The 26,492-nt window shown below is 44.7% G+C and overlaps 1 protein-coding gene across 1 annotated transcript in view; it reads right to left on the bottom strand.

Annotated features, from left to right (window-relative positions):
- uba7 (ubiquitin-like modifier activating enzyme 7) overlaps positions 1 to 24,404 on the bottom strand; it is a gene marked incomplete at both ends in the record, with an annotated part of 47,670 nt that extends 23,266 nt beyond the window's left edge. The window contains 21 exons of the mRNA XM_080845584.1: positions 2,682 to 2,873; positions 4,697 to 4,789; positions 7,305 to 7,396; positions 7,990 to 8,182; positions 10,082 to 10,156; positions 13,147 to 13,342; positions 14,791 to 14,855; positions 15,039 to 15,232; positions 15,516 to 15,681; positions 17,181 to 17,336; positions 17,742 to 17,822; positions 18,211 to 18,327; positions 18,641 to 18,805; positions 19,021 to 19,182; positions 19,350 to 19,447; positions 20,875 to 21,001; positions 21,468 to 21,554; positions 21,741 to 21,851; positions 22,379 to 22,513; positions 24,098 to 24,266; positions 24,370 to 24,404. Of these exons, the coding sequence (XP_080701710.1) occupies positions 2,682 to 2,873; positions 4,697 to 4,789; positions 7,305 to 7,396; positions 7,990 to 8,182; positions 10,082 to 10,156; positions 13,147 to 13,342; positions 14,791 to 14,855; positions 15,039 to 15,232; positions 15,516 to 15,681; positions 17,181 to 17,336; positions 17,742 to 17,822; positions 18,211 to 18,327; positions 18,641 to 18,805; positions 19,021 to 19,182; positions 19,350 to 19,447; positions 20,875 to 21,001; positions 21,468 to 21,554; positions 21,741 to 21,851; positions 22,379 to 22,513; positions 24,098 to 24,266; positions 24,370 to 24,404 (2,709 nt within the window). The remainder of the gene's footprint in view (positions 1 to 2,681; positions 2,874 to 4,696; positions 4,790 to 7,304; positions 7,397 to 7,989; positions 8,183 to 10,081; positions 10,157 to 13,146; positions 13,343 to 14,790; positions 14,856 to 15,038; positions 15,233 to 15,515; positions 15,682 to 17,180; positions 17,337 to 17,741; positions 17,823 to 18,210; positions 18,328 to 18,640; positions 18,806 to 19,020; positions 19,183 to 19,349; positions 19,448 to 20,874; positions 21,002 to 21,467; positions 21,555 to 21,740; positions 21,852 to 22,378; positions 22,514 to 24,097; positions 24,267 to 24,369) is intronic.
- Between the last annotated feature and the right edge of the window lie 2,088 nt (positions 24,405 to 26,492).

The following is a 26,492-nucleotide window of genomic DNA, read 5'->3' as shown; positions in this document are numbered from 1 at the left end:
TGTGTGTGTGTGTGTGTGTGTGTGTGTGTGTGTTTATGTGTTTATGTGCTTCTTCTCAGCATTCTGCTTAATGCCATGGAAGCTCCGGAGTGTCCTTTCTTAAGCTCTATGCTGGAACAGGCTCACTACTCTCGAGAGCAGCTGAACTGGTGAGGGAGGCCATCACAGCTGTTGACCGCGGCGTAGGAGAGGGCGAGCATGGCATGTGGTGAAAGTGTGCGGTCCGGACCGGTATGCTGCCCGGCATGTTGGCTCCGGCACAGAATATTTTGACCGGGCTGACCTCTCAGCTGCCACACACTGAGAGGGGCTGTCAAAGCACCCACTGTACAGTCAGCAGCTAAGACGGACGCTGCAGTTTAGCCATAGAGATCCACAAAGATTTATGCTGCTGGCTGACCGGTCGCATTTGTTCATACTGCCCCTTTCTAATGTACTTTTAAGGATTCATCTCCCTTCTCTCTCAAGCTCTTCAGCTTTTTATTTACTCTGCCTGCTCCCACTCTCTCCCGCCCTCCCTCTCTCTGTCTCTCTCTCTCTCTCGCTCTGATGTTCTCACTCTTTTCCTTTTCTGTCTCTCCAGAGTCTTCCCCCACGCCCCCACTGTAACACGTGTATGGGGAGTGCCAGGAACAAAAGCCACTGATTGATATTTCCAATGTGGAACATCGAGACTGGAATCAGACCAGAGAAATAGAGAGAAAGAGAGAGAGAGAGAGAGAAAGACAGAGACAGACAGACGAGGAAGAGAGATTAAACAAAGAGATAATTGTGTTGTATTTGCAGGCAAAGAAAAAATACATAGAGAATCGAAAACCTTGGAAAATATATTTGAAGATATATATCTCTTGAGACCAAAGCCAAGAGACTCATCCAGACCCATCTAATGCAGGAGTTATGGTGTGATGGAGGGAACGGAAAACGCGGGGCCAGCGTTTGTGCTTGTGCCAGACACATGCAAGAGGAGGACAGACAGGCAGCCAAGGGAAGAAAGACCGTAAGAAAGAGGAAGAGAGCGAGACTTCACCCCTCTTTTCTAATACTCCTTGATCCATCAACAGGAAGTTGTAACTGCCAACATTTGGCAGCGCTGCTCAGGCTAAAGGTCACAGGGCATTTGAGAGATTCATGCGGCACACAGTCACTGGCTACATGCACCTTTAATTGAAATCCAGCAGGGGGGCTGGTGGCAATGGGGTGCCGTTGGGTTTAAAGTGCGCTGCAGGCCCTCCCTGTCACACTGTAATGGTGGGCCCTGTCACATCATCTGGTAACCCGAGTCCCTCTGTTTCAAAGCCCTCTGGACCCCTGCCCTCACCCCCCCCCCAGAGGTGCTTACCCTGCTCTCTGACCCTGCTGAAGGGGAGTGGAGGGGGAGGGGGGTAAATCTAAACCCCCCTACCCCCCACAGCCTCACCACCACCACCCCACAGCCCCTTCCACAGCAACCATCAACGTGAGAGATCATATTACCTCATCGGGCATGACCCCAACCTGCCTCGACCAACGACACACTCAAACACACATATGCACACATATACACACACACTCACACACATGGACACACACACGCACACCGTCCTCCGCACATCGTGGCAGTTAGGTTTGGCTTTACTTTAAAGATCCCATCAGCTGCGCTTAACAAACAGCCACGAAGCTGGATTACAGCATAAGCCAGGCAGCCAACCCCTAAAGCCTGGAGTCAGGCTTCTGAAGCTGAAAGACTTCCCTTCTTCTGCTGTGAGCACACCACCCCGAAATCCCTCTCCTTCCCTTCACATGTCAGAAGGCACTGTGCTCGGGAAGCCCCCGGGATGAAGCCATATGTGTGTATGTGTGTGTGTGTGTGTTTGTGTGAGTGTGTGTGTGTAAGAGTGTGTGTGTGTGTGTGGGAGGTAAAGCTGTTACTGTATGCTTGAACCCTTGAAGAAGGGGCCAAAGCTGTGCTCAGAGCCCCTTTCTTCTCAGTTCATGTTCATGCGACACCTTTTCCATGAGCCTCAGACCACATCAGCAACCTCAATGGTGTTCAGTACCTCTCAGTTCTCCACACCCTCACACCAGTCCTCCAGTCACGAGAGCACACACCATTTAAACTCACCGCAAAAAGGCTGCAGTGTTTGGAAGGCACTGAAGAAAAAAACTGCTGGCTTATTTTGTTCACGGCATACACTCATAAAGGACTATACTCACCACATTAATGGCATCCTACTGCTTAAGTATAGAGACTGAGAGGGAACTCTTAAACACACCTCCGGGCACAATGGGCTGGGTTGGAGTTGCACTGCTCACTGCTCCTACTGTAAGCACTTAATGAAAGATTTGGCCTTTGCCATCCAGGAAAACAAACCAGCCAGCCGGTGATAAGTTCACCATGGATGCAGTTACATGCCTGTAAATGCACACCACTGAGGTGTTTGAAGTCCAAAACCATCATAAGCCACATAATTTCATGTTGGGAAGCCTTATTTTTCATATGGGCATTAGGTTGGAGTTCCTGCAAAGGTCTGTTTCAGATTTCCACTGCATGAAAGGGAACTGGTATGATGATATCCAAGGAGAAAGTTTACAGTAAAGTTTTCTATTTGACTTGCACTTAATGCCATATAGGCTTGCAATGTCCTGTGATGGGAGGGGAGGGTTTTGTCATCATGTGATAGGGCGATCGAGGTATCACTCACCGTGAATGCGTGGGGCCTGCTGGGCATGGACATGACACACATGGGAACGGCCATGTTGATGAAGGAGGAGCGGAAGGAGTATAGCTGCCGATGGCCCTGCACCAGCTTGTACAGCTCCAGACACATCAGCCCTGCAACGGCCGCTGTCGTCGTGGCGATGGCCGGGATGATACGGCCTGCGATGAGCTTGCTCTGAGAGTTGGGATAGAGGGATGGCCAATCAGAGGACGATAGTATATATAGACTATATAACTACAGTAGTTAGTTCAAAAGCCAAAAAATGCTAATTAGGCTCAGTGAATTGATGAATAACATATGTGTGTATGTGTGGGTTGCGGTGGGGGGTGTGTAAATAATGAGAATTGTCTGTGTGTGGCTCTATGTCTTGTGTATGTCTGTTTGTGTGTGTGTGTGTGTGGTTGTGAGAGAGACACGTGTGTGGCTAATGTGTGTGTCTGTGTGAGGAGTGTATGGTAATCAGTGTGATTGAGTGTACGTGTGGATAAGTATGGTAGGCATGGCCGTCAATGTCCCCATCAGAGAGAGGGGTATGCAATGAATATTTGAGGCGTGTGTGGCAGTCTGCGTGTTTGTTTGTGTGTGTGTGTGTGTGTGTGTGTGTGCGTGCACGCGTGTGATGTGTTTGTGAGGGGTGAATTTGGAAATTACTTTGTGCTTGTGTGGCTGCAGTGATTAGTTCTGCTCTAGAGAGCAGGCTAAAGAGGCAGGTAAGACTCAGGGGCTCTGCAAGCAGGTGTGTGCAGGTAGAATAAAAGAACATCTGCCCCTGTGTGTGTGTGTGTGTGTGTGTGTGTGTGTGTGTGTGTGTGTGTGTGTGTGTGTGTGTGTGTGTGTGTGTGTGTGTGTGTGTGTTTCTCTGTGTGGGATACGTGCATGTGAGACAGAGGGAGGTGTGTACTAGGGGAGTCACCATCTGTCTAGGTATTGAGTTGGCCAACACCCCCTTTGTCTTATTTTCACACAACGCCTACATCTCTGTGACATAAGAAGCGTAATTACGGTTAGTGTGCGTTGCCTGGAATAACGGATGAGGATCTGCTCAGTCACTGCTGGTAAAGCTGTTTTTATATTTCCAAACGATAACCCTTGTGGTTGTGGCAAAACGAGACCCATCACTCCGAATGCAGGAGGGGAGGAGATGATTTGGGGTTTCCTTGTTTACACATAATCATTATCACTGAGGTGGGCCACTGGCAGACTCCACCCAATGTCAGTTCAAATCAGCCAATCAGAACAGTCTGGAGCATCCAAGAACATCGATTTAACCATAAGTCTCAAATTTAGCTTGACCTTTTTATTTAAGCTGAGTAAAAGTGCAGTGGTGGCAGGCATACATTCATATGTTCCCTGAAAACTGAACCCTTGACCTTCGCCTTGCAGTTTGCTAGGCTATATTGGTGATGACATCTGAATGCTACAGCTGCATTATTCTTTGAATATGACAGCTGTGCCTGTGGCGGCCATGAGCTGACCGCCATCTTGGCTTTGCTATCTTTGGCATTATCAAACCACTAGCATGGCTGACGCCATGGTGGTCTTGCCTTGAAAGTTGGGAGGGGGTGGGGTGGGGTAGGGGGGTGTTGTCTGGAATCCATGAGCATGGGAGCAACAGCTGCAAATCAGTTTTATTAAGACTTTCATCATTCACTTCGCTTTTCTCACTTTCCCCTACTTTTATTTTTCTTCTCTGCCATTCTTTATCTCCCCCCCCCTCTCTCTTTCTCTGCAGTCACTCTTGGTCTCTGCAGCTTTATCTTTCTTTTCCTGATGAAAATTCTAAATATGGTGATTGTTGAAGTTGCTGCCTATCAGCCTTAGACTAAACAATTTCCTCCTCGAAACAATATCACTCATGGAACTGCATGGAACCGACAGATTTCATCTCAATAGTTATGCATCAGGAGGACGAAAGACAAAATGGTGACGATGCTGAAAGTGGTGGTGGTGGTGGTGGCAATGACAATAAAAAAGAGTCTGCTAGTTCCCTTACTGACCTTCAGACGGTCAGCTGTAGGGATGTCGTAGTTCTCAGCTCGCAGGTTGGAGGCTGCAACGATGTAGTCCATGTGGAAGTTGCCGTCGTCGTCCTGCCCATACAGAAGATGACAAGACTGCAGTGGTTCCACTCCGATAGAAACAAACCAGTTACATTTAGCACAAAGAAAAAGCAAAGATTCCTATGAGCATCTAAAAGCATTGTGCAGAAATATCAGCACAGGAATAAACAGAGATAAACTCTAGTTTTTAAATAGTTTACAGACTTAGCACAAAGAAACAAAGCTCACATACTTCAGACACGGTCAGAGTAGTAATAGGCGGCTTGTTCTCTTGCTGGCAGTGAAATCAAATATCTCCATATCTTTTCCACAATATTTTGCTTTCTATATATTATCAACCCCACAGCCCCTGGCTGTCTGTCTGAAGAGGCCCATTAGAGACAGTGACATCACCTTTGGCCGGACTGAAATCACATAAACACACACATACAGAGCTATGCACACACGCACCCACACACACGCACACACACACACACACATACTTGTGCATACTCTCTCTTACATATACACACAGACACCCATATGTGCTTGCAGGCACACACACACACACACACACACACACACACACACACACACACACACACACACGCACGCACACACACACACTTATAGCCCCATAGAGCCCAGGTGTGCGATGAGGCAGTGGCAAAGGTGGCCGTGTCTGGAGCTCAGGCTATTGTTGTGCTGTGTCACACTAATGGAGATCCTGCCTGACTCACCAGCAGTCATTGTAGAAAAAGCTCCTCATTCCTCTAGTGAAGTGACAGGGTGCATGAAGTCATGCCTGAGCTATGCCACCTCCACACACACACACACACACACACACACACCACACACACACACACTCACACACACACACACACACACACACACACACACACACACACACACACACACACACATATACACTCAAGCAACTGCAGTCGGGTCATGTGACTCAAAATGAGTCCCAGTTTGTTATTGTACCCTCTGGTATTAATTCTCACACATGAATAATACTACCGTGGCAAGTTGTAAAGTGTGGATTTCAGTCAGAGGGATCAATCCAAGTCGCCACAGCGTACAAGGACCAGTCTCTAATCTGCTAACTGAATTAGAAGCCGATTCCATAGGAAAGGCTTCCTTATCAGTGAGAGATTGTTTAGAGAGGAAATATGAACCTGGCCCACAGCCAAGCATCACAGATATGAAGATGGCGGGGCGACTCCACAGCCTTAGGAGATGAAGACTGATGGGGGGCTGAGGGGTGAGGGTGCAGCTTCCCCCTGATAGCCTTGTGTGGCTTACAGACCCCTCAAACGCCATGTGGGCAGAGGGGGGAGGTGAACAAGGAGGTGGAGTAGCAGGAGAAGGATGGAGAGTGGGGGGTGTAGGTGCTCGGCGTGGGCAACCCGATCACAGCTTCAGGCATGGCGGCTCCACAAAGGCTGTGGAGGCTGAGGTGGTGGCTGGAGGGAACATGAGGTAGTATAATCTGGCAACCCGATGCCACCGGAATGCCAAAAAAAACACACAAACGCAATTACACATAAGCATGCAAACGTACGCCCACATGCACTTAGACACACACACACACACACCACTGCAAGGACCATGTGCATGCATGTGCTTATATAAATGTATATGTGCCGTGTGTGTATGTGTGCACATGTTTGTGTGTGTGTGTGCGTGTATGCATGTGGGTGTAAGGAAAATGGAAAAGCTCATTCACTTGTACACACTTCATACCGTCAAAATCTCCTGCATGGTCCTAAAATGTCCTGAAACTATATGAGAAAAAGAACATCCAATATGAAATCGTACCAACTGTATAGCCTATAATTACTGTTCCAAACACAGTAGTAAGGGCAAAGATTTTAGCATGTGTAAAACCCACACTAAAGCCACATAATGGCAATCCCAAATCCCATGACCAGACAGACTGTGCTGCTTTGTGGAATTAGCTTGGCTACCCAGTTTGATTTGTATGTGATCTGCTTACAGATGTAGATGTAGGACACTGAGGAGCAGTGAGAAGCAGCTTTCTAACTGAGGGAACCATTCATATCAATATGAGACAGAGAGGAGACATACAGAGAGACAGAATCATTGAGATTCTTCTGTGAGTATGGCCTGGGGTCACTGACAGGATGTGTGTGTGACTGAGAGCCAGTTCAAAGTGCCATTGCGTCATTGGAGTGCTACAGCTTATGACTTGAGGGCAAACTGTCTCGGCCACCAAAAACGCACAAAGACATCTTCACAAAAAAGTGCCCCCAAGTCTCATTTTTTCTCTCTCTCCCTCTCTCTCCACTTCTCTCTCCCTTTTTTTGTCTGTCTGTCTCTGCAGGCCATGGCTTCGGACATAACCACCGCTGTTGCACACATCCTGTCAGAGCACAGAGCCCCACTGTTCCTCATCGGGGCCCATTAGTGAGGGCTAAGACTGAGGGTCACAAATGGAGGTCACCCCCCCACCATGCCCTCATAACGGCCCAGCTCTATCAGTGACCCATGGTCAGTGACTGGATGGGGGTCTCTCCCTTTTATGACCGGGGCCCAGTACCTTCTCAAACTCCAGTGGGTGCATCCTCATAGCCTGGCAGTCGGGCCTGGTGGAGGCCAGCTCAGCCTTCAGCGCCTCCAGTCGTGCTGTGTCTGGTGAGGGGGGGGGGGGGGGAGAGAGAAAGAGACATGCAAGAGCACTTCAGTAAAGGCTCCTTCAAAGCTCAACCTCGCAGGAGAAGTCTCCACGCGTGAGGCGTCTCACTGCAGAGGCTTCCTGCCTCAGGCCCCATGCAGGTTCTATTTGCACATGAGGGCTTTTGCTTGGAACAAAAGTACAACGCTGCAGACACTCTGCCTCCAACACACCCAGTTCCACCGAGAGGATGGTAACATTCTACACAAGGAGAACTCCCCATATGCGGGAGAAGGGCAGAAATACACTGAGACAAATTGAGACATAGAGATAGACGACTGGGCTTTGAGACACAGGGAAGCTGACCAACAAATTAATAAGCAAATGTATGAAATTTTGAAACAAAAAAAGACTGTTCCATTAAAGAGAGAGCCACAGGCAAACAGACAGAGACAGACAGACAGACATTACTGCATTTACAAAGAGCTTAGACCCCAGGCCATTATTTGGGTGAAGAGAGAGAACAAAAGACACAGACTTGCTCCCCACATCAGTGGCACCTAATTTCATCTGTCCTCCATCCCACTCTGAGACATCTGTGTCCACTTACCCACGTCCTTCCCTTCGTCTCTCTCCATCTCTTCATCGCTCACGTGGATCTTCACTGAGGACTTAGGGGCAAACACTGGCACATGAACCCCTTCCAGCAAGGCTCTGACGCTGGCACGGTCGCAGATGCCTTTGATGCCGTACGTCTGGCCGTAGAGGTTGGCAGCAGCCACCACGAAATCCATATGGGTGGTCTGAGAGAGGAAGGCACCCAGAGCTCAAGGTCTTCCTTCTATACATTCGTTCACATACATACATATATCTATACATACACAAGACCAGCCTCAGCTCATCAAGCCCTCGCCTCCCAGCCCAAACCAAAGCAGGCCTAACGTAAATAATTACCTTAAACAGAGACGCAAGTGAAAACAGCATGCCAATGAAAGAAGACATATATGAGGGGGCTGAATGCAAAGAGCACATTTCCTGTTGATTGTTAAAGAGGTTAAGGTTTGTGTGTCTGTGTGTGTGTTTGTGTGTGAGTGTGTGTGTGTGTGTGTGTGTGTGTGTGTGTGTGTGTGTGTGTGTGTGTGTGTGTGTGTATGTGTGTGTTTTTTGTGTGTGTGTGTATGTGTGTGTTTGTGTGTGTGTGTGTGTGTCTGTGTGTGTCTGTGTGCGGTGTATGTGTGTGTGTCTGTGTGTGTGTGTTTTGTGTGTGTGTGTGTGTGTGTGTGTGTGTGTGTGTGTGTGTGTGTGTGTGCTGTGGGTGAGTGTGTGTGTGTGTGTGCATGTGTGTGTTTTTGTGTGTGTGTGTGTGTGTGTGTGTGTGTTTTTTTGTTTGTGTGTGTGTGTTTTTTTGTGTGTGTGTGTGTGTGTGTGTGTGTGTGTGTGTGTGTGTGTGTGTGTGTGTGTGTGTGTGTGTGTGTGTGTGTGTGCACGTGTGTGTGCTGTGGGTGAGTGTGTGTATGGGGATGGGGTGTGGGTCCAATGGAAAGCGTGAACATCTGTAATAGAAGCATAACGGCATCGTGTTAGTTGTGAGCTCTCTTGGCATGGTCTACTCTACAGGAAACCAGGGAGAGAAAGCGTGGAAATTGCTCACCTCGCTTTCTCTCTCTGATTCACCTCTCACAGAACAGGAAAGCTGCATTCACACCCGACCCAACACACACACACACACACACACACACACACACACACACACACACACACACACACACACACACACACACACACACACACACACACACACACACACACACACACACACACACACACACACAGCCTCACAGCTTGTGCATTAGAGAAATTAACAGCCTTCCTCGTCAACTGATATCTCTTGGTAAGCCAGGGGAACAAAGAGCAGTAAAGGACATGTTGGGGAAATCTGAGTGCATTTAATGGGATGGGGTCTGAAGCCTTTAATCTTCGGCCTACTGTGTGCCAAGCCTGCTGGCTGGGAATTAAGAAAGAAGGAAAAGGAGCCAGGGGAGGAGAGGTGGGAAAGGAAGAAGGGGAGACAGCAGCAGAAAGAGAGAGAGAGAGAGATAGAGAGAGAGAGAGAGAGCGAGAAAGGAAGAGACAGAGTAGATGGAGGGAGAGGTTGAGACCAGGAGAGCAAGGGAAAGAGGAAAAGACTAAGGACATAGTTTGTTAACTTTTACTATGAGTGGTTTGTCATTAAATAAATTCTTTCCTCCCTCCTGCTGTATCAAACATATGATTTGTAAGGAATCCATGTGTGCATAATGTTGACATAACTACAAGCCTCAACTTATCTTACAATCGGTTCCTGCAGGGAGAGGGTTTGTGCACATGTGTGTTTGTGTTAATGTGTGCATGTGTGTTAGTGTGTGTGATGGTGTGTGTGCATGTGTGTGCATGTATATGTGTGTGTGCTACACATGTGTGTTAGTGTGTGTGTGTGTGTGTGTGTGTGTGGAGGGAATATATCTGTGACCTGATTTTTCTCACTTTGGTGTAATCTATGGCAGGCAATTTGTACCTGCAGATAAGGGGTCAACGAAACGCAATACACAACAGGAGAAAGAATGTAAGAATGTCTGTCAGGGGCTTATCAGGTGAGATGCTGCCGTTCACGTGCCTCAGGGGAAAACATTCAGCACTGTGGCCGTCAAGGTGTAGATACTTACACACTCAGGGTCAAAGGTCAGGGGATGAGGACATCTCTTAGCACCCATCCAGAATGGCACCCCCGAGCTGGTCAGCTGAGAAGGCAAAGGAGAGAGAAGGTGAAAAACAGACAGCTAAAAAGAGAGAAGTAGAGAGTGAGTGAGGGAGAGCGATATATCAATGAGTAATGACAGCCAAAAGCCAAAATCTGACAGCTGTTAAAAGATTTATGACAAGGAGTGAAAGACTAGTCCCCCTCTGAATGCATATTATAATGTTGCTAGAGGGACAGAACCACAGAAAGTGAGTCACTGAATGCACTGTTCATCTTTAGAAGTTTTTTGGCAAACTAAACACTTTAAAACAATCTATAGGGTAGATGTAATGAAGAAAGCGTTAACACAAGTTTGCCCATTGAATGACAGCTCCAAGTAGACGACCAAACCAGATCCATGTCTGTGTCTGCCATTGAGAGGCCATAATGAGGCAATAAACACATACATGAGAGGCTCTGTCCCACTGGGCCATTTGGCCTGGCCAGTTAATGTACCTATCAGGTGTGCTTTCGCTACAGTTTGCTCTCTGATAAAAGAACAGAGAGGGGGCTATGACCTGTCAGGAGCCACAGTTATGGGGCCTTTGATCTGGGAGGACAGTCCCACAAACACAAGCGCTTACCCCCCATAAGTCCCACGGTGAGAAGAGTCTTTATCAGGGCAGGGCCATCTCTGCCCCCATCTCACCCTCAGCCCCCAGCCCAATGGGGCAATCTAGTAGGCTGTTTTCAATTCTTTTCAGTGCCTGCTTATCTTAAAGCCTATTCAAGCCTGAGGGTCGTATCAGAATGTCTCTCAGTCTATGAGGGTGTCTCCTAACATGTTTAACCTCATTAGTGCCCATACAGTGTGCCTGTACGACAGGATGAGAAAGTGATAACTGCTCTAAAGGGCATCAAGACCCATGGTGTTGAGGAGAAATATCTCGCCATTAAGGGACTGTAATTAAGTCACAGCTCTGTGCTCTTAAAGTAACTGGAACATAATATCAAACATATAATTGAATTATTTCAGAGAAATGTCGTCTATATTCTGGTCCTACATAATTAAAACGTGTGGAATAGCAGTTCTTAATGACTAACATGTGGCTTGTGTCTGTTGTCTGTGGTCTTCATATTCTCAACAAAAGACCAGAGACAGACAAGCGACCACAAGCCACCCGACAAAGCCCAGCATTTCAACACACTGTCTGAAAAGACCTGGAGTCATCTGTTTTCCCCCCAAGTCTGAGCCTGGCTGTCTGGCTCAGTGTCTTCAGCACTATCTGAACGCCTCCGTCCCCAGAGCACAGCGACATCACCTGACCTCTGATCCAGAGTCAGTACATCATAAAACAGAGTAACAGGGAAGTAGTGAGACCCTAGGTTACCGTACTGCACTGAATACTCAAGTGAATACAATGAGTAAGCTTTGCCACTTGCCACGTGTGAATGGTAATTACCAGTAGACCTACATTAGTGTTGATCCAACCAACACTGAGCTGACATGAGCCAACACGTCAAGCAAAAGCTGGAGAGGTCACACAGGAATGACAGCGCCGTGGTGTGAGAGAGGTATTGAGGGTTGACACATGCTTCCTCATACTTCCTCAGAAACCCAACTGACAAAGGAGACTACCACACTGACGTGAATGATACCAACAACATGTACGTACATGACCTTTACACAGACACTAACCGAGGGAAGTCAGGAATCGAACCAGAGCACAGGCAGCTCCACTTATATGTATAGATGCTTACAGCATGTGGTATAGAGAGGTACTGGTATATGCAGGCAAGGAGCACTGTACACACAATTAATGAGATGCTCAATCCAAATGATTAATTTAAACAAAGGGCAGGTCCCAAAAGTTTGAGTAAGCAAAGTTCGATCGTCCCCAAATCCATCACACCAGTGGTAGTGTCAATATAAACACCACTCTCATTAGGCCTGTACAAACTGTGTCTGTTGACTTACACAGTCTAATCACTACACCAAATTAATTGGATGTGTTCAAGGCCCATGAATGTGATGAACTCGCAATGTGACGGCTCATGTGCCAGGCGAATAAAAGAACACATCCATGTGTTCTTATTTCTGACAATAAAAAATGACCAATCAAACTGTAGGACATTATCGTACTCTGCAGGATGTGGGACAACGAGTCTAAATAATGTGCAGTGCAACGCAACCCTACATCCATATAAAAGCTCAAATATGGCAAAGTCATGGGACTAGATATGTTTGAGTCACAACGTAATGATACATCTGCTACAAACAGACATACATTTAGACATACAGTCCATGTCAGCTCAATGCTCCCCTATATAAACCTAACCCTGCGGTAACTTAGTGGTGTGCCCTAAATCTGTGCATCTCCTGGTGGCTTCTGCAAACAGTCTGGCTGTAGATGTAAAGCAGGGACATGTTTTGACAGGCATCACAGTGTTTGCAGTAGAATGATTGGGGAGCTTTGGCTCACATTCTCAAACAACAGGGCCAAAGCAAGCACAGATACGAGTTGCATTAAAACACTACTGCCTCAACTGATCTACTTGCCAGAAGTCTAAATACGATGCTTCTCAGTTCAGGAAGATGGACACCTCTGAGAGCCTTGATTAAATCTGCCTAGAAATGTACAGTTTCAAAGCGATTGCTGTGATGTGACTGTAAAATAAGACCTGGTCGGGAATTAATGATCTTATTCACTGGCCTTGGATCTACCACTGTTTCATCCTTAACTGTTGGCATAGGCTCTGTACTGTTAGTGATCACTGATCACAGTATAGGGCAGCCAACACCACAGATCATAGACAATATCGCCACCTAGTTGCCAGTATGCTACTCAACCTGAGCGCAAACGCAGAATCAATTCAAGCGATGTATGCACAGGACAGGTACACAGGTACACAGGCTTGTTTTATCTACATATGGTACATTATTTTCAGCCAACATCTTTTGATGAAAAGGGACCTCCTTAGAGACAAACAATCATGGTGAACATGTTCATCAGTGAGTTGAATCAGAGGTGTTTCACTGTTTTGTTTTACCGCATTGGGAGGGAAACAGTGGAGCAGCTGCCTGATGTCATGGTTGTAGAGAGTCTCCCAGCGCAGTCGGGCCCAACGGACACAGTCCTCCCAGCTCCGGGGTCGGATGTCACCCATGCTGGCACTGACGACCTCCAGTACTTCCAGGGCTTCTACCTCGTTGCGCTCCTTCAAGCGTGACAGGAAGCTGTCATCACTGCGGAGTAAAGATGACATCATTACAACATAAGTGCCAGAGAGGGACTGAGAGCAAGTCAGAGCCAAAAATAATTTTGGCTTTAAAAATTATTTTCCGGCTTGGTAGATGACCTTCACATTAATGAAACTGTCCAGACCCCCATACACTGATAAAACACCATGCTAGTCTACAGCAGACTGCTCTGGTCTTTAATATCTCAGATATTACCAATGGTAAAGCTGTCCGCCTCTAGACAGAAATAAGATTCTTTCTTTCTTAATCACTGGACACTAAACACAGCAACAAAGAGTAGTATGTTAAGGGAACTACCAAACTGCCAAATGGAGATAAATAGAGACAAAATTCTCCACCTGTGCATTAAGACCACTGCTTAAAGAAACATTATGCAACAATTTGCCACTTTTCAAGGTAGTTTTAGTATCATCTTCATTTTAATGGTATATGGTCATGTGAAGGAAAGATAAATACACGGCAGGCACTATATAGTTCTGTGTTCCATGCTGGAAAATTAAAAGAAAAGCTTTCACAGCACGGCATTGCCTATTGGTGGTGTTTGCAAGGTTTTGTATGCCCTTAAAGTAGTTAGCTCGCTAGTTTTAGACCAAAATTGGTTACTGTTACTTTTTAACCAAAACTTGTTACTGTTACTTTTTACTTTTTAACGTAATGGCTAGTCTCTAAGAGAAACATTGAAGGCTACTTGTACAATATTCAGCTCATGCCAGTCAGGCATAAGCTTTTTCTTCCTGCCAACCTCCAGACCTCCAGACAGAAAACCGTTAGGGCTTCTGCGGTGATGAGCTGATGAACCCTGGGGGATGAGGAGGGAAGTGTGTGTGAGGCGGTGTGTGTGTGTGTGTGTGTGTGTGTGTGTGTGTGTGTGTGTGTGTATGGGGCTCTTTGATAAGGTGCAGAGGTCGCCCAGCAGCTGCTGGACAGGAAGTACTTGAGCTGTGGCGGTGACAAGACACGGGCAACGTGACTGGTATCTGTCTGCTACACACACACTCCCTGACTTCCTGGCAGAGCGTGGCGGAGGCTGAGGGCTCCTCCATAAACACGCACCCAAACGTGTCTCACGAGCAGACTCCCCAGCAGACCCCTGTGTGCTGAGGGGGCCTGGGGCAGGAAGTGGAGGCGAAGTTGGCGGCCTGGCTAGTAACACATTCCTTCAGACTGGACATGAGGAACTTGTTATAACAAACTGCTCTTGGCGCTACAGGATGTGGTGGTATATATCCGAATGTGTGTGTGTGCGTGTGTCTAAATGTAAGTGTGTGTGCAAGTGTGTGTGAAGTTGAAAGTTGAAAGTAAACACTATGTGTGTGGTGTACAGGTATGTGTGTGTGCTTACACAGTGATATGTTTTACCACTTAAAACAAATTCCACATTTGATGCATGCATGAAGAAGGCATGAGCACGCTGTGATATTTGCAGATCTCACCTCAGGTACTGGTTCACGCTCTCTGCAGAGTGCTTGAAAATGCCTTCAAACTGGTCTCTGGCCCACTGCAAGACAGCCATCAAAAAACCTCAACAAACCTCAAGACCTCAACATGCTTTCTTGTGATACCTACCAGACCTTGTCTCTACACAGAAGAAGTCTACAGTACCACACCATGAAGACACTACAATATCAGAGTTGTGCATCAATAAGACTAGCATCATGATGATGCCACCTACGTGCCGTACCTGTAAGGTATGCTCTATGCGGTGTGGGAAGTTCTTGAGGGTGCAGAGAGGGATGGCAGTGCCCGTGGCTGTCGCAGGGCCATAGGACTGAGTGAGGTGGGGAACCACAACAACTGTTGAGCCTTTGGTGCCCAGCGTGCCTCCTTCTAGCATGGGTTTCTGGTGCAGCACACAGAGCTGGTCCAGGTAGACTCCTGAACACAGAACATGACAGTGAACCATAGATTATTCCACCCAACACTGTTAAATTGTGTTCAGAGTGCCAGAGATGAAACCAAGTCATTCACAAGTCAGTTGGTGTATGTGTGTGACTGAATGACCCAAGCTGGAGCCGAAACAACAGCTCAGAAATGAGAGAAATAAGCATCTTTATCTTTAGAGGTGTGTTCCGGGTGTGACCAAGAGAGAGTGACGACATTGGCAGTGTATATATGAACTGCTGGTAGTAGGCTATATAGATACATGGTGTTCACTCACTTGCATCAACATTATCCAGGGCTGCGGCTACTCCATCTAGCCCCCTGAAGAAGCTCAACCCGTACACCCCCTCGCTCTCTGGGCCCAGCCGGTTCTGGTGAGCCGTGATGTTCAGCGTGGGGTTCATCTCACGTGCCGCCTGCGCCGCCACCTCAGCCTTTTGCCTCTGACAACACGACAGCAGGAAGAGAGGAAAGAGACCAGGAAAGGGAAAATGTAAGAAGAAGGAAGAAAGAGGGGAAGAAGGAAATGAAAACAGGAATATGGCTTTGCGAAAAGGGAAACAGAGGTTTACTGTTGGGGGAGCAGATGTTATTTCATGAGAGGAAGTGTAAATACTGTTAGGTTTCTAATCTAATCTCTGCCTCCACACACGGTTTCAGAACCCAGCAGAAGATTACCATGTTTACCAGAAAACATTATTCCAGAACATATCCTTCTTCAGGTGGTGTTCCCTAAGTGTTATGCAACAGCAGTTAAGTGCCCTTCTAATAGCCTTAATGTGCTTGTTGTCAGGAGGGCTGCCGAGAACACGAGCAAGCTGACGTTGCCAAGCATCCTCTGAATACTTCAACACATTTAACCATTATGTCATTAGTGCGTAATGAGACCAGGAAGGGTTGTCATCAGTGGGCAGCCTTATTCACGCGTCCATCCCTGGCTGCTGACGGCCACCTTGGCAGCAGTAAAAGCTGGTGGCCAGTCAGAAGGTCAGCCGCCCACACAGAGCTCAGTGCAACAGTGGCGACTTGTAACAGGAGACAGCAGGAGCAGTGACCCCTGACCCCAGGACTGTCCACGGCCGGTGACCTGTGACCGGGCCCACTTACCCAGGTCAGGCCTTTAGAGCCCCCAGGCAGGAGGTGTAATGTGTGCTCTAACACCTAAAAGGGTGGTGAGGTGTCTTTTACCTGATGCTCAGTTTAGATTCCAAGACAGAGTGGGTCGGGATGGATATCACTTGTCTAATTCATCACTCACCTCTGCATTCCATACTCTACTGAAATGTTGTCCTGTAGGTAATAGGTTATTTGATTGTTTTGTTTTTGCCTGTGTGTGTTTACCATTCGTCTTATTCCACTGTTACTTCAGGCAAAGTTCCATATTTATTGAATATTTAATCTGTGAGCTGCTCTCAGCTTCTACACCATAATATCAGATCACCTGAGTGTTTGTACACACTCTTTCCGAGGTGGCAAAAATTTCACAAATGCTGATGATCTGCTAAAATGTGTTTGTGATCTCAGCTTAGTTTCTGTGGTTTTATAGTAAATAACATTAGGCCTCATAGGCATTGCTTGGGTCATAGACACAGTGCTTAATCACAATCCATGCCTTAACCACGCCCTCTTCGCCTCCTAGTCTAGACTTTCTTCTACTATCAATGTTGTATGTATCATTAGTTACCATGTTATGTTTGTATGTATTGTGCCCATTTACAACATGTATGCTAGCATGCTCATCCTGATACGTGCATGAATCCATCTGCCATGATTCTGATCCCCCCCCCCTCCTTATATTGGACTAGAATCAAGGACTGCACCTTTATGTATAGCCCGATAACAATGACGCAGAATCAAATGTTAAGAAACACAACACAACTAACACACATCTCACTCACACACACCACTCTTACACACAATCATGATGGGATGGACGTCTTACCCCAATGTCCTGTGACCTAAACAAAAATTGTCGATTCAGGTTTGATCGCTCAATTGAATCCATGTCAGTCACAGTGATGTGCCCACCCTCTCCAGCTCCCAAGCCAATCAAGGAGAAGTTCTTCAACAGCTCACAGCCAATGGCACCAGCGCCAACCTATCATAGGAAAGATATCTGTTAAAATTCTGTGCTATTCTGACTCTATTATTTTATATAATTTGTGTGATATGTGAATTCCTATCTATTGAGCTTAATGAGTAACTTAACTGTTTATGATTAAGAATCATCTTTATCACTGGCCTATCCTACAATTAACCACAGATGTGCCTTATAAGCATGTAACAACATCACTAACCCTAAACTAACACACACACACACACACACACACACACACACACACACACACACACACACACAATACTTCACTATCCCTACAGGCAAAATAGCCTTTAAACCTCAAGCATTTCCTGTTCACAGAGGTTGGCCATCTTCAGCAGTGAACAACCGAGCAGACTGGTCATAGAGCGCCCTCTACTGAGGAATTATTGGAACAACACTCACCAAAAAATACCTCTGTCTGGCCAGCTTCTCCTGGAAGGCTGACCCAAACACAGCGATCTGTCCATCATAACGACACCCTTTCTGAGAGACAGTAAACAAACAGGACAACATTTTCGTCATAAATCATCACCAGAAGCTACAGACCATAATCTCTCCCAAAATAACAGAGTTGTACAGCAAACAATCTAAAGCTTTTCACCAGCAGTGATTTCCACAAATGATCTATGACTGTGGCACTAGAGCTGGGTATTCACGGGTCACTAGTGTCGACCAGATCTTCACAGATCACTAGCGTCGACATCTTCCAAACAAAACACAGGGACGCCAGATCTGCAGGAATGGAGCCTTGGCTTGACTAAATGTTGTGTTTGGCAGGGGGTCAGGGACTGTGGAATGGGAGAATTCGGGCTGTTTATCCAGACGGAGGAGACAGGCGAAGGGGCACACATCCGTGAATGTGTGAACTCACCGGGGCACATGCGTCTTCCGTTAGGGCCTCTTCCTCATCCTCCTCTACCTCAGGGAGACACTCCAGTGCATCGAAATACAGCCACTGATGCAAGGGAGTAAATTTCCCACTGCAGGCCTGAAGCAGATGGGGAAAAGCAATGACTCAGAGAGCAAAGACATTAATGAGTGATTTATCTCTTTACTTTCACACAGTGGTATTTGGCAACAGGCACTGACATAAACACATGTCTGGTGTTAAGCAGCCAAGACCATATATTCAGGCAAGCTTATTTTAATGTTTTTATTTTATTTTTATGTGTGCATCAAAATCTATATTTTTCACAATTTCAACATTCTCTGGAGCAACGATGTATGAAAAAAACATGGTTGTTTTTCAATAACTGTCTCAAAGGTTATGGCCATGTTGGTTGATGTTGTTCTGGTGTCACCTTCATGACCTCTTGGGCAGCTAGTCCTCCAATGAAAGCATTGACGGGGGCAAGGTCACCGCGGGCACACATAGACAGCTTCCTCACCACGGCCTCATCTAACTCCTCCAGTCGGGAGGCCTCGCTCCGTTTCCTTGTCATGGTCACCAGCATATCAGCATCCACCTAGAGACAGCAGAACGGGCCCGTTTCACAACATTTGGCATGGTGCCCTTAAAAGACACTTATGTAATCAAATGATTTCAATAATTCAACAGATCCTATTAAATGATTAATTTGCATGGTATTCAAATAGAAAAAGGTGCATAAATGGACACTGTTGTTCACTCTGCATTTAAACCTCAGGTTTTATAAACACTTTGACATGATATGTATCTGACCTTTGACCTGAGCTTGGGTAAATGCCCTGTGCTTTTCACAAAATCATGTAGAGCCTGGAAGGCAACGTGCAGAGTCTGGTGGCTCTCCAGCTTTCCGTAGTCAGTCGGTACCATAATCTCAGGGTCAGTCAGGGCTTCATCCAGAGCCTCATGTAGGGGTTTCTGAAGGAGGGTCAAACAGGTATATCGGCTGGTTACTTAAACTGGGAGCAGCCGCTCAGATCATATTAATCACATAAGTATGAGATCAATCAGGATGATATCAGTGACGGCCATTTTATTCCTCATTATGGAACATACCACTCTAACACACAAATGCAAATACATACGAATGTTAGAGTCTCTGACATCTTCACTTCTGATGCTACTCCACCTTTCTCATACTCTGAGAAAGCTGAGGTGTCGCAGATGCTGAAGGAGTAATCATCTGGAAAAACAATGACAACCATTAGAAGTCAAACAGATGTGGATGCTTTTGCGTCTCTGTAGGATCCTACTCTTGGAGATTTCCACAGCCCCCTTCAGTTACAAACACACCCTTGACTGAGAAGTGTCTGCAGTCAACCATCATTCAGAATTTTTCATTGGTTTTTATTACCAATACTTTGAATGCTTGATACCCTCTGCCTTATCCACTATTAATCTGGTATATACGCCACATGTACAGTAATATTTGTATCCTGACTGATGAATGTATGAATTCTTCTTGCTCCCCCTATTGCTGCCTCTTGGGGTTCCCCCTTTTGAGCTGGGTTTATTCCTGTTACAAGGCAGTTTTTTTTGTCATTGTCACCTAACTGCTTGCTCTAGGGGGTTCAGGCTCTGGGCTCCGTAAAGCACCTTGAGACAATTTGAACTGTGATTGGTGCTCTATAAATACATAACATAGAATTAAATTGTCATCTATTTAATTAATTTCATAATTTTTTTCCATTTCTATTTCATGTATTTTCTTTATTGCATGTTGATTTTATTTGGATTCTTTACTTCAAAATTGTTCTGTATTGTTACTATTCATGTCTGTTTAAGAGTATGTGTGTGTCTGTAATGTTTGTATGTACTGTTAGATCTGTCAGGGGAGAGGGTGGGGGAGGGTATGGGTATGGGCTGTGGGGAAAAAGTACCGAAATCTGTTTACATACACAATTCCTCCTCATGTAGATTGCCTTGCACTATTTTACTCCTGTCCTTAATAATAATAACAATAAAAACCTTGAACAAAAAAGTTACAATCAATCAGCATTAAGCTGATTATCATATATGCTTTTCCTTCTTTCCAGAGATGTAGGTGGATGGGAATTGAGAGAGAGAGAGAGAGAAAGAGAAAGAGAAATAGTGAGATTGTTGAATGTTCTATGTTCATATGTTCTATGTATCTCACCTTTATTATTATCTTTATCATAGCTGATATCATTCATTTTGGAAAAATTCTGTTTATGACTAAGAATGTATTAATCAAGTGCCTTGTATTAATAATTACCTTGTATGAATCGTGTGCTTATGTAAACAGGAATATGGCTTTTCTGTGTTTCTGTGTGTGTGTAACTTAGATTATAAGGTGCTGACACCACTTAGTCTGTGTTTGGGTGAGCTCAGAGGTGATAAGGGTCGAAAGAAGGGTCGAACTGTGCTGGTTCAACCCTGTGGAAAACTGATTTGCAGTTCAGAAAGCGCAGTTGGGATGACACAAAACAACTAAGTCGAGCGTGGCTATTCTTGCCAGAGTCCTTTGATAACTTGAGTGAACTTCCACCTAACAATAACAACTATCATCTTTATCAGGCTTATAAAATGTTTTCTGCTTTTGTCTAGTCTGTGTTTTTCAAGTGCTATTTCAATAACTCTTTAACTCACCCATCACCTGAACATCAACAGGCCCACAGGTGTTCAGTTCCTCCATACCCTGCACCCCAGAGAAGGTGACATGTGTGACATCTCGAAGGTTATGCTCGTCTGTGCATGTGACTTTGCCAGGGTTCCCCTTGAGTGACGAAATTCAGTATGTTTTCAGACATTTAGCAAAATATCTACTCTTGTAATAATATGACAATTATTATTGTGGTCCACACAGTGTAGATTCATTCATCAGTAAAATTCTAGATCAGTAGAATGTATCGTGTTTCAAAAGTCTCCTCCTTAGCGTAGCTATGTCGTTATCGGACAGTGTCAACCCTCGGCCAATATATTAAACAATCAAAATGCTGAGTTTAATAATGGATTAACAAGCGATATGCTCAGTTTAATAATGGGTAAACATGACAACGTGAGCGTTTGCCGATAACACACGCTGTCCGATAATTGACACCTTTACGATAGTACAATTACCATTCAGGGCTTTAAGGGTATTTAATTTGCACCATACATATGGATTCAGTGCCCATTTAAATGAAGGCAACAAAGACAGATCATTGCTTTGTTATAATAACAGTGCAGGCCATTTGTCTCACCTTTGTGATGGAGTCAATCATAACTGTGACAGGGGTCTCCCCATCACAATCTATGACCCTGAACTCTTCTCCAAAATCACAGAACAACTGTCTGCAATAAATCCCAAAAATTCAAGCCAGAGTTTACTCTTAGAACATGTGGTCAGGTGTTAGAACATGTCACATCACAAACAAGTGTCAATACTGTGTCGAACACTGTGCATTGCCCTAAATCCCACACATTGATGACATACATAGTCTTTAAGTGGTATCACGGAAATAATGTTAAAATACCAACCCACAGAGTCCTTTAGTGTCAGCTATGATTAACTTGATATTGTTGGAGTGGCAAAATGCTCCAGTACGTTTCTGTTCATCTAGTGAAGAGTCTGTGAGCACCACTACCTAGAAAGCAAAGCATAGATTTAAGGTCCATGTTTTCAAAAAATACATTCAGTCAATATGCAATTTAAAAAAAATTATATCTAATTCCCTCCAGCGTGTTTTACTGTGAATGTTACATTAACCCGACTGTATTATGTAGAATCTAATAAACAAATTAAAGATGCAGTCTGCAATTCTGGCGAAGTGTTGTTGATATTTGAGCTCTGAAAAAATCAAATCATTTTGAGTGCACAACCTGAATGGACAGCAACTGTGAATGGCAGTTTGCCGAATTTGTCGAAAAGTGTACAAGAGAAAATGCATTATGCCAGGTTGTAGCAGATTGCTATTTCCCACCTGTAGTCTCTGGGCAGGTTGATGGAATGATACATAAAAACATAATAATAACAAGTAAATTACAAAACAATTCATAAATGTGAACACTCCTGTCCTGACAGTAGCCAGCGCTTGGCAAGATGTGAGAAGGTTGGGACAAACTGGGAGAAAACATGAAATTGGACATCGTAGGCTGGGTTTCATGTGCTGACCTGGAATTTACTGAGAAGGCTTTCATCAAGTGGACCGCTGTGGCCGTCCACTGACACATGACCGTTGAGGCGAGACAAGCTGCTGAGACAGCTCACGGCCCGGTTTTGACCCAGGTGGGTTTCCTTCAAATAAAACTGGGGGGAAGGGTGTTAATATTTTATACAATGTATTGATATAATAAGAATAATTATGACACTCAGTGATACATTTGATTTCAACATTTGTTGACGCTATTGAATATATTCAAAGTAAAGATGAATGTGGGCAAGGAGAGAAGAAGTCTTTTTTAAGATAGGCAGTGCCAAATAGTTTAAAAAATAGTTAGTAGTATTAAATGCATTTTAAACTTGACCTCACTCCAAAATGCAAAAATCAATGATATTGTAGTGTGCTGGGGGTCAGGCGGGAGTTTCCGTGTGGGACTGTTGTGTGGCCTCCCAGCATGCCTCAGTGTTGGACTCAGTGAATGACTCATTACTGTTCATAGTCCAGGCAAAGTCGCGTTTTACGACAGACTAATTGTAAAATATTTTTTTTCAGCATAGATAATTTCTATGAGGTGTCCAGTACAACATACTAAAAGTCCTGAGAAATCCTAGTTGAGGAAATATGTTAAATTCTCATCAATCTGAGATGTGTGCTAATAATGCCAGGCAACAATACACCCCAAAAATGTATTGTTTTTCTTTACGCCTATCAAAATGAAACTTTACACAATGATCATGGATAATCTTGGATCTAGGACTTTAAGGCTGAATCCCATTTCACCCCTTAGCCCTTCGCCTTTCCCCTTCCCCTCCGTTTTGCGTGTTCACGTGGAGGGGTAGGGCTGTCCCAATTCACGTTAAGACATAAAGGAAGGGGAAGGGGAAGGGCTTTCCACCCCTCCAAACGGAGATTTTCCGAGGGCACACTTCAAACGGAGGGGTGAGACCGATTTCCCCCAATGCATTGCGAACCCGTGATCATTAAAGAAGAAACATCGCGCGAGTCCCTTTAAAAATGTCGGAAACAGCAGGAAAAGCATCACACAAATGAAATTATTTTCTTTGTAATTCATGGATTTAAAACTTGTTTGATGAAATGTTGCATTGTGTAAATAACAGCTGCAGGCGCCATGTTTGTTTATGTCTGGTGAGTGACAGCTGTCGCTCTCCGGTAACGTAACAGCTGATGCAGCGTACTGATGACGTACGTAAGTGTTGAAGGGCTATCCCAATTCGTAGGGCTAGAGTTTAAACCCCTTCGACTACCCCTACGTTATGGCTCCGTTTGAAAAGGCGAGGGCCAAGGGGTAGGGGTAAGGGTAGGGGTGGAGATTAGAAATGGGATTGGGCCTAAGTATGTTGTTCTGGACACCTCATAGAAATGATCTATGCTGAATTTTTTTTTTTTTACAATGAATTCTATGTTTGGCTCCAAATCTTTGCCTGGACTATAAGTTATCTTTCACTTTTGAGTCTGGTAAAACTGTATGTGTCATGCTCAATGTTAGTGTGTACATGTTTGCTTTGCTCTTTGTCATAGGTGCCAATTAATTTCTTAGCTTAGCCCCACTTCTGTTCGTGTCCACCCTCAGTGGGGCAGTGTAATGTAAACTCAGCCTCTCGTCCTCCTTATTTAGTGAATATTCAAGAAGCCATTAAAGTGGCACTGCTGGAATAGTGCAGTATATGGGCCACTCTAGTAACATCAAATCTGAGATAGTTCACACTTACTTGAGATGACAAATCATACCACTCGACCACTCTCTCATCTTGAACTGTGACTGACCGCACACCGGCAAGGATGACATTCTTGGCAATTTCTACACCAAGCCCACGCATGCCCGCAATAAGAACGTTTGCTTCGCCCATGCGGCGCATCGCATCATGTCCAAGAACGTACCTGAGGTAGACAAAAACAGGCAAAAACATCATTACATTCAAAATGTTGCAGTTTCGAAGGTTGCTTGTTGAGTTTCCTGTACATTTTACCGAAAGACACTTACAGCTGACGGGAATAAAATCCTTCATCGATGTCCATCTTCCAATTGTCCTTGACAAACCGAGGCTGAATTGACAACCTAAGCAAATAGATAATAGAGTATAATTTTTATTTTGGGACCGGTTTCTAAAAAAACTGGAAGACTAGTCGGGCAGAAGTGTTGTTGTTCACGAATCTACAGCATTCACCCTACAGCTTTCACTTTCATTTCTGTGCATTCGGCTTAAGGTTTTTCAAGTTTTTCAGCATGTTGTTTCGTTTTCTGGTCAAATAAATAAATTAACAAAATACAGTGTATTTCGACAGTCTTTAAATAACTGGTTCATATTTATGAAGATCTGTATTTAACCTCGTATTAGTTTTGTTGAATAAAAATGTTTTTAGTTCAACAAATGAGTTTAGTTTTTTCATCAGCTTCCTTGATATAGGGAGCCCTCAGACAAGGAAAACCTGTTCACCTGCCCATGTATCTATTTTAAAAGGATGTAGGCTAACAAACATGACAATGTAAGCACCTGTGAGCAGCTCTTTGGGTTCTCTTTGCTTAATGTTGTTCAAAGAGAGCCTTGTGTGTTTGCTAAATTCATCAAGTAAAAATCTGCCGCAGTCTGCCAAGTAATTCACTGGGAATTTTGGCCCGCTCTACTTTGAAGACGTGAATGTAATTTTGTAATGCTTTGTAAAACATGTTATTAGTTTAGTTTAATCTTTACAGTATTCTGTACATCTGACATGCATTTATATGTTTAACTATTCAATCAACCATTTGTTTCCTGCATGTGATGTTTAAAAACTCGTGACCTGGCATTCTGCACCTGACCAGTAGGTAGAGCTATGAGCCTGCACTGTACTGTGTCTGAGGGTATCCATCACTTTCTGTGCAAGCCTGTCTCAAACTAAGTTGTACTTCGCCACTAAATGACCTTTGGAGTCATTCAGGTGAATATTTAACTTTGAGTGTTTATGAATGATGGGTGTGTAAGTTTGCATTTGTGTACTACTAGGAAGGAATACGTCAAATATGAAGGAATACGTCACGGAATACGGAAGGAATACGTCAAATATGGGGTGAAAACACTGGAAGTGTGTGTGTATGCCTGTCTGCATATATGTATGAAAACAATTGGCCAAGCAAATGCTATTTGAAACCATAATATGCACCACATCACAATCCAGTTGGGTCCTTGGGATATTCCTGAGTCGGGGGATATAGGGTTAAGTCCTGGGTTAAGTTGCAAACCAGTAATTACATCCCCCTTTTCATAAATACTTGTCCTGCTCTTCACAGCATTCTTGGGCAGCAGATGTTCACATTCCACTAAACTCTTGCCCCCAAGCCAATGCCTGCTTTGAATGCATTTTCTTTAAGTGGGTTCGGGTTGGTGTTTTAGTTAGTGCAAATGTATAGGAATACTGTTCCAGTATTTGTGGTTTTAGAGCAGTTTATTTCAGAATTCTTCTTTGATCTGTTTTCAGATTTTAGAAATTATTCTGAGAAAAAATAGACAGACAGAAACCCGTGTTGGCCATGATGTAATTTAAAAGTTGCTGGGACGTGCCTCGTTTAGTTACAAATGGATTGTGCAATATGTTCCATTACTTCCTCAATTGACGTGAGTGGAGAGGGGCTGAGCGTACACTGCGTGTCTGAGATTTCGAAGTTACAACTACAGTTACAACTTGTGTCAATAAGTTGACATGGAATGTCAGGCTAACGAGGAATGGTTGAAGTGACTGAAGTGAATTTCGACGAGAGAGTTCTTTTCCACTCTTGTCCATACAGGAATTTACTCTGAGGATAATGGATCATTTTGATACAATACAGGTACGGGGCGTAGAAAATCTACATTGGAGTCGATTTCGTGAGACCGAACCTGTTACCATTCAAGGTACATTTGGAAGTGTATCTTTTATAAAATGAGATAAGGATTATTAAAATCTTGTGACACTATGTTATCTTTGTGATCCATAATTATACGAAACATAATGTTGTATGAATCGCGGATAAATCTTAAAAAAAAAAAAAGCTCGGTTCAAAACTGCGTGCAAATTAACGTAGGCTAGGCTAACACTAGGTTAGTCTAACTTTATCTTTCTGAATTCATTTGGATTCACCATCCGCCTATC

The sequence above is a fragment of the Sprattus sprattus genome, assembly GCF_963457725.1.
Source record: "Sprattus sprattus genome assembly, chromosome: 10".
NCBI classification, from domain to species: Eukaryota; Metazoa; Chordata; class Actinopteri; order Clupeiformes; family Clupeidae; genus Sprattus; species Sprattus sprattus.
This window is presented reverse-complemented; position numbering and strand designations above follow the sequence as displayed.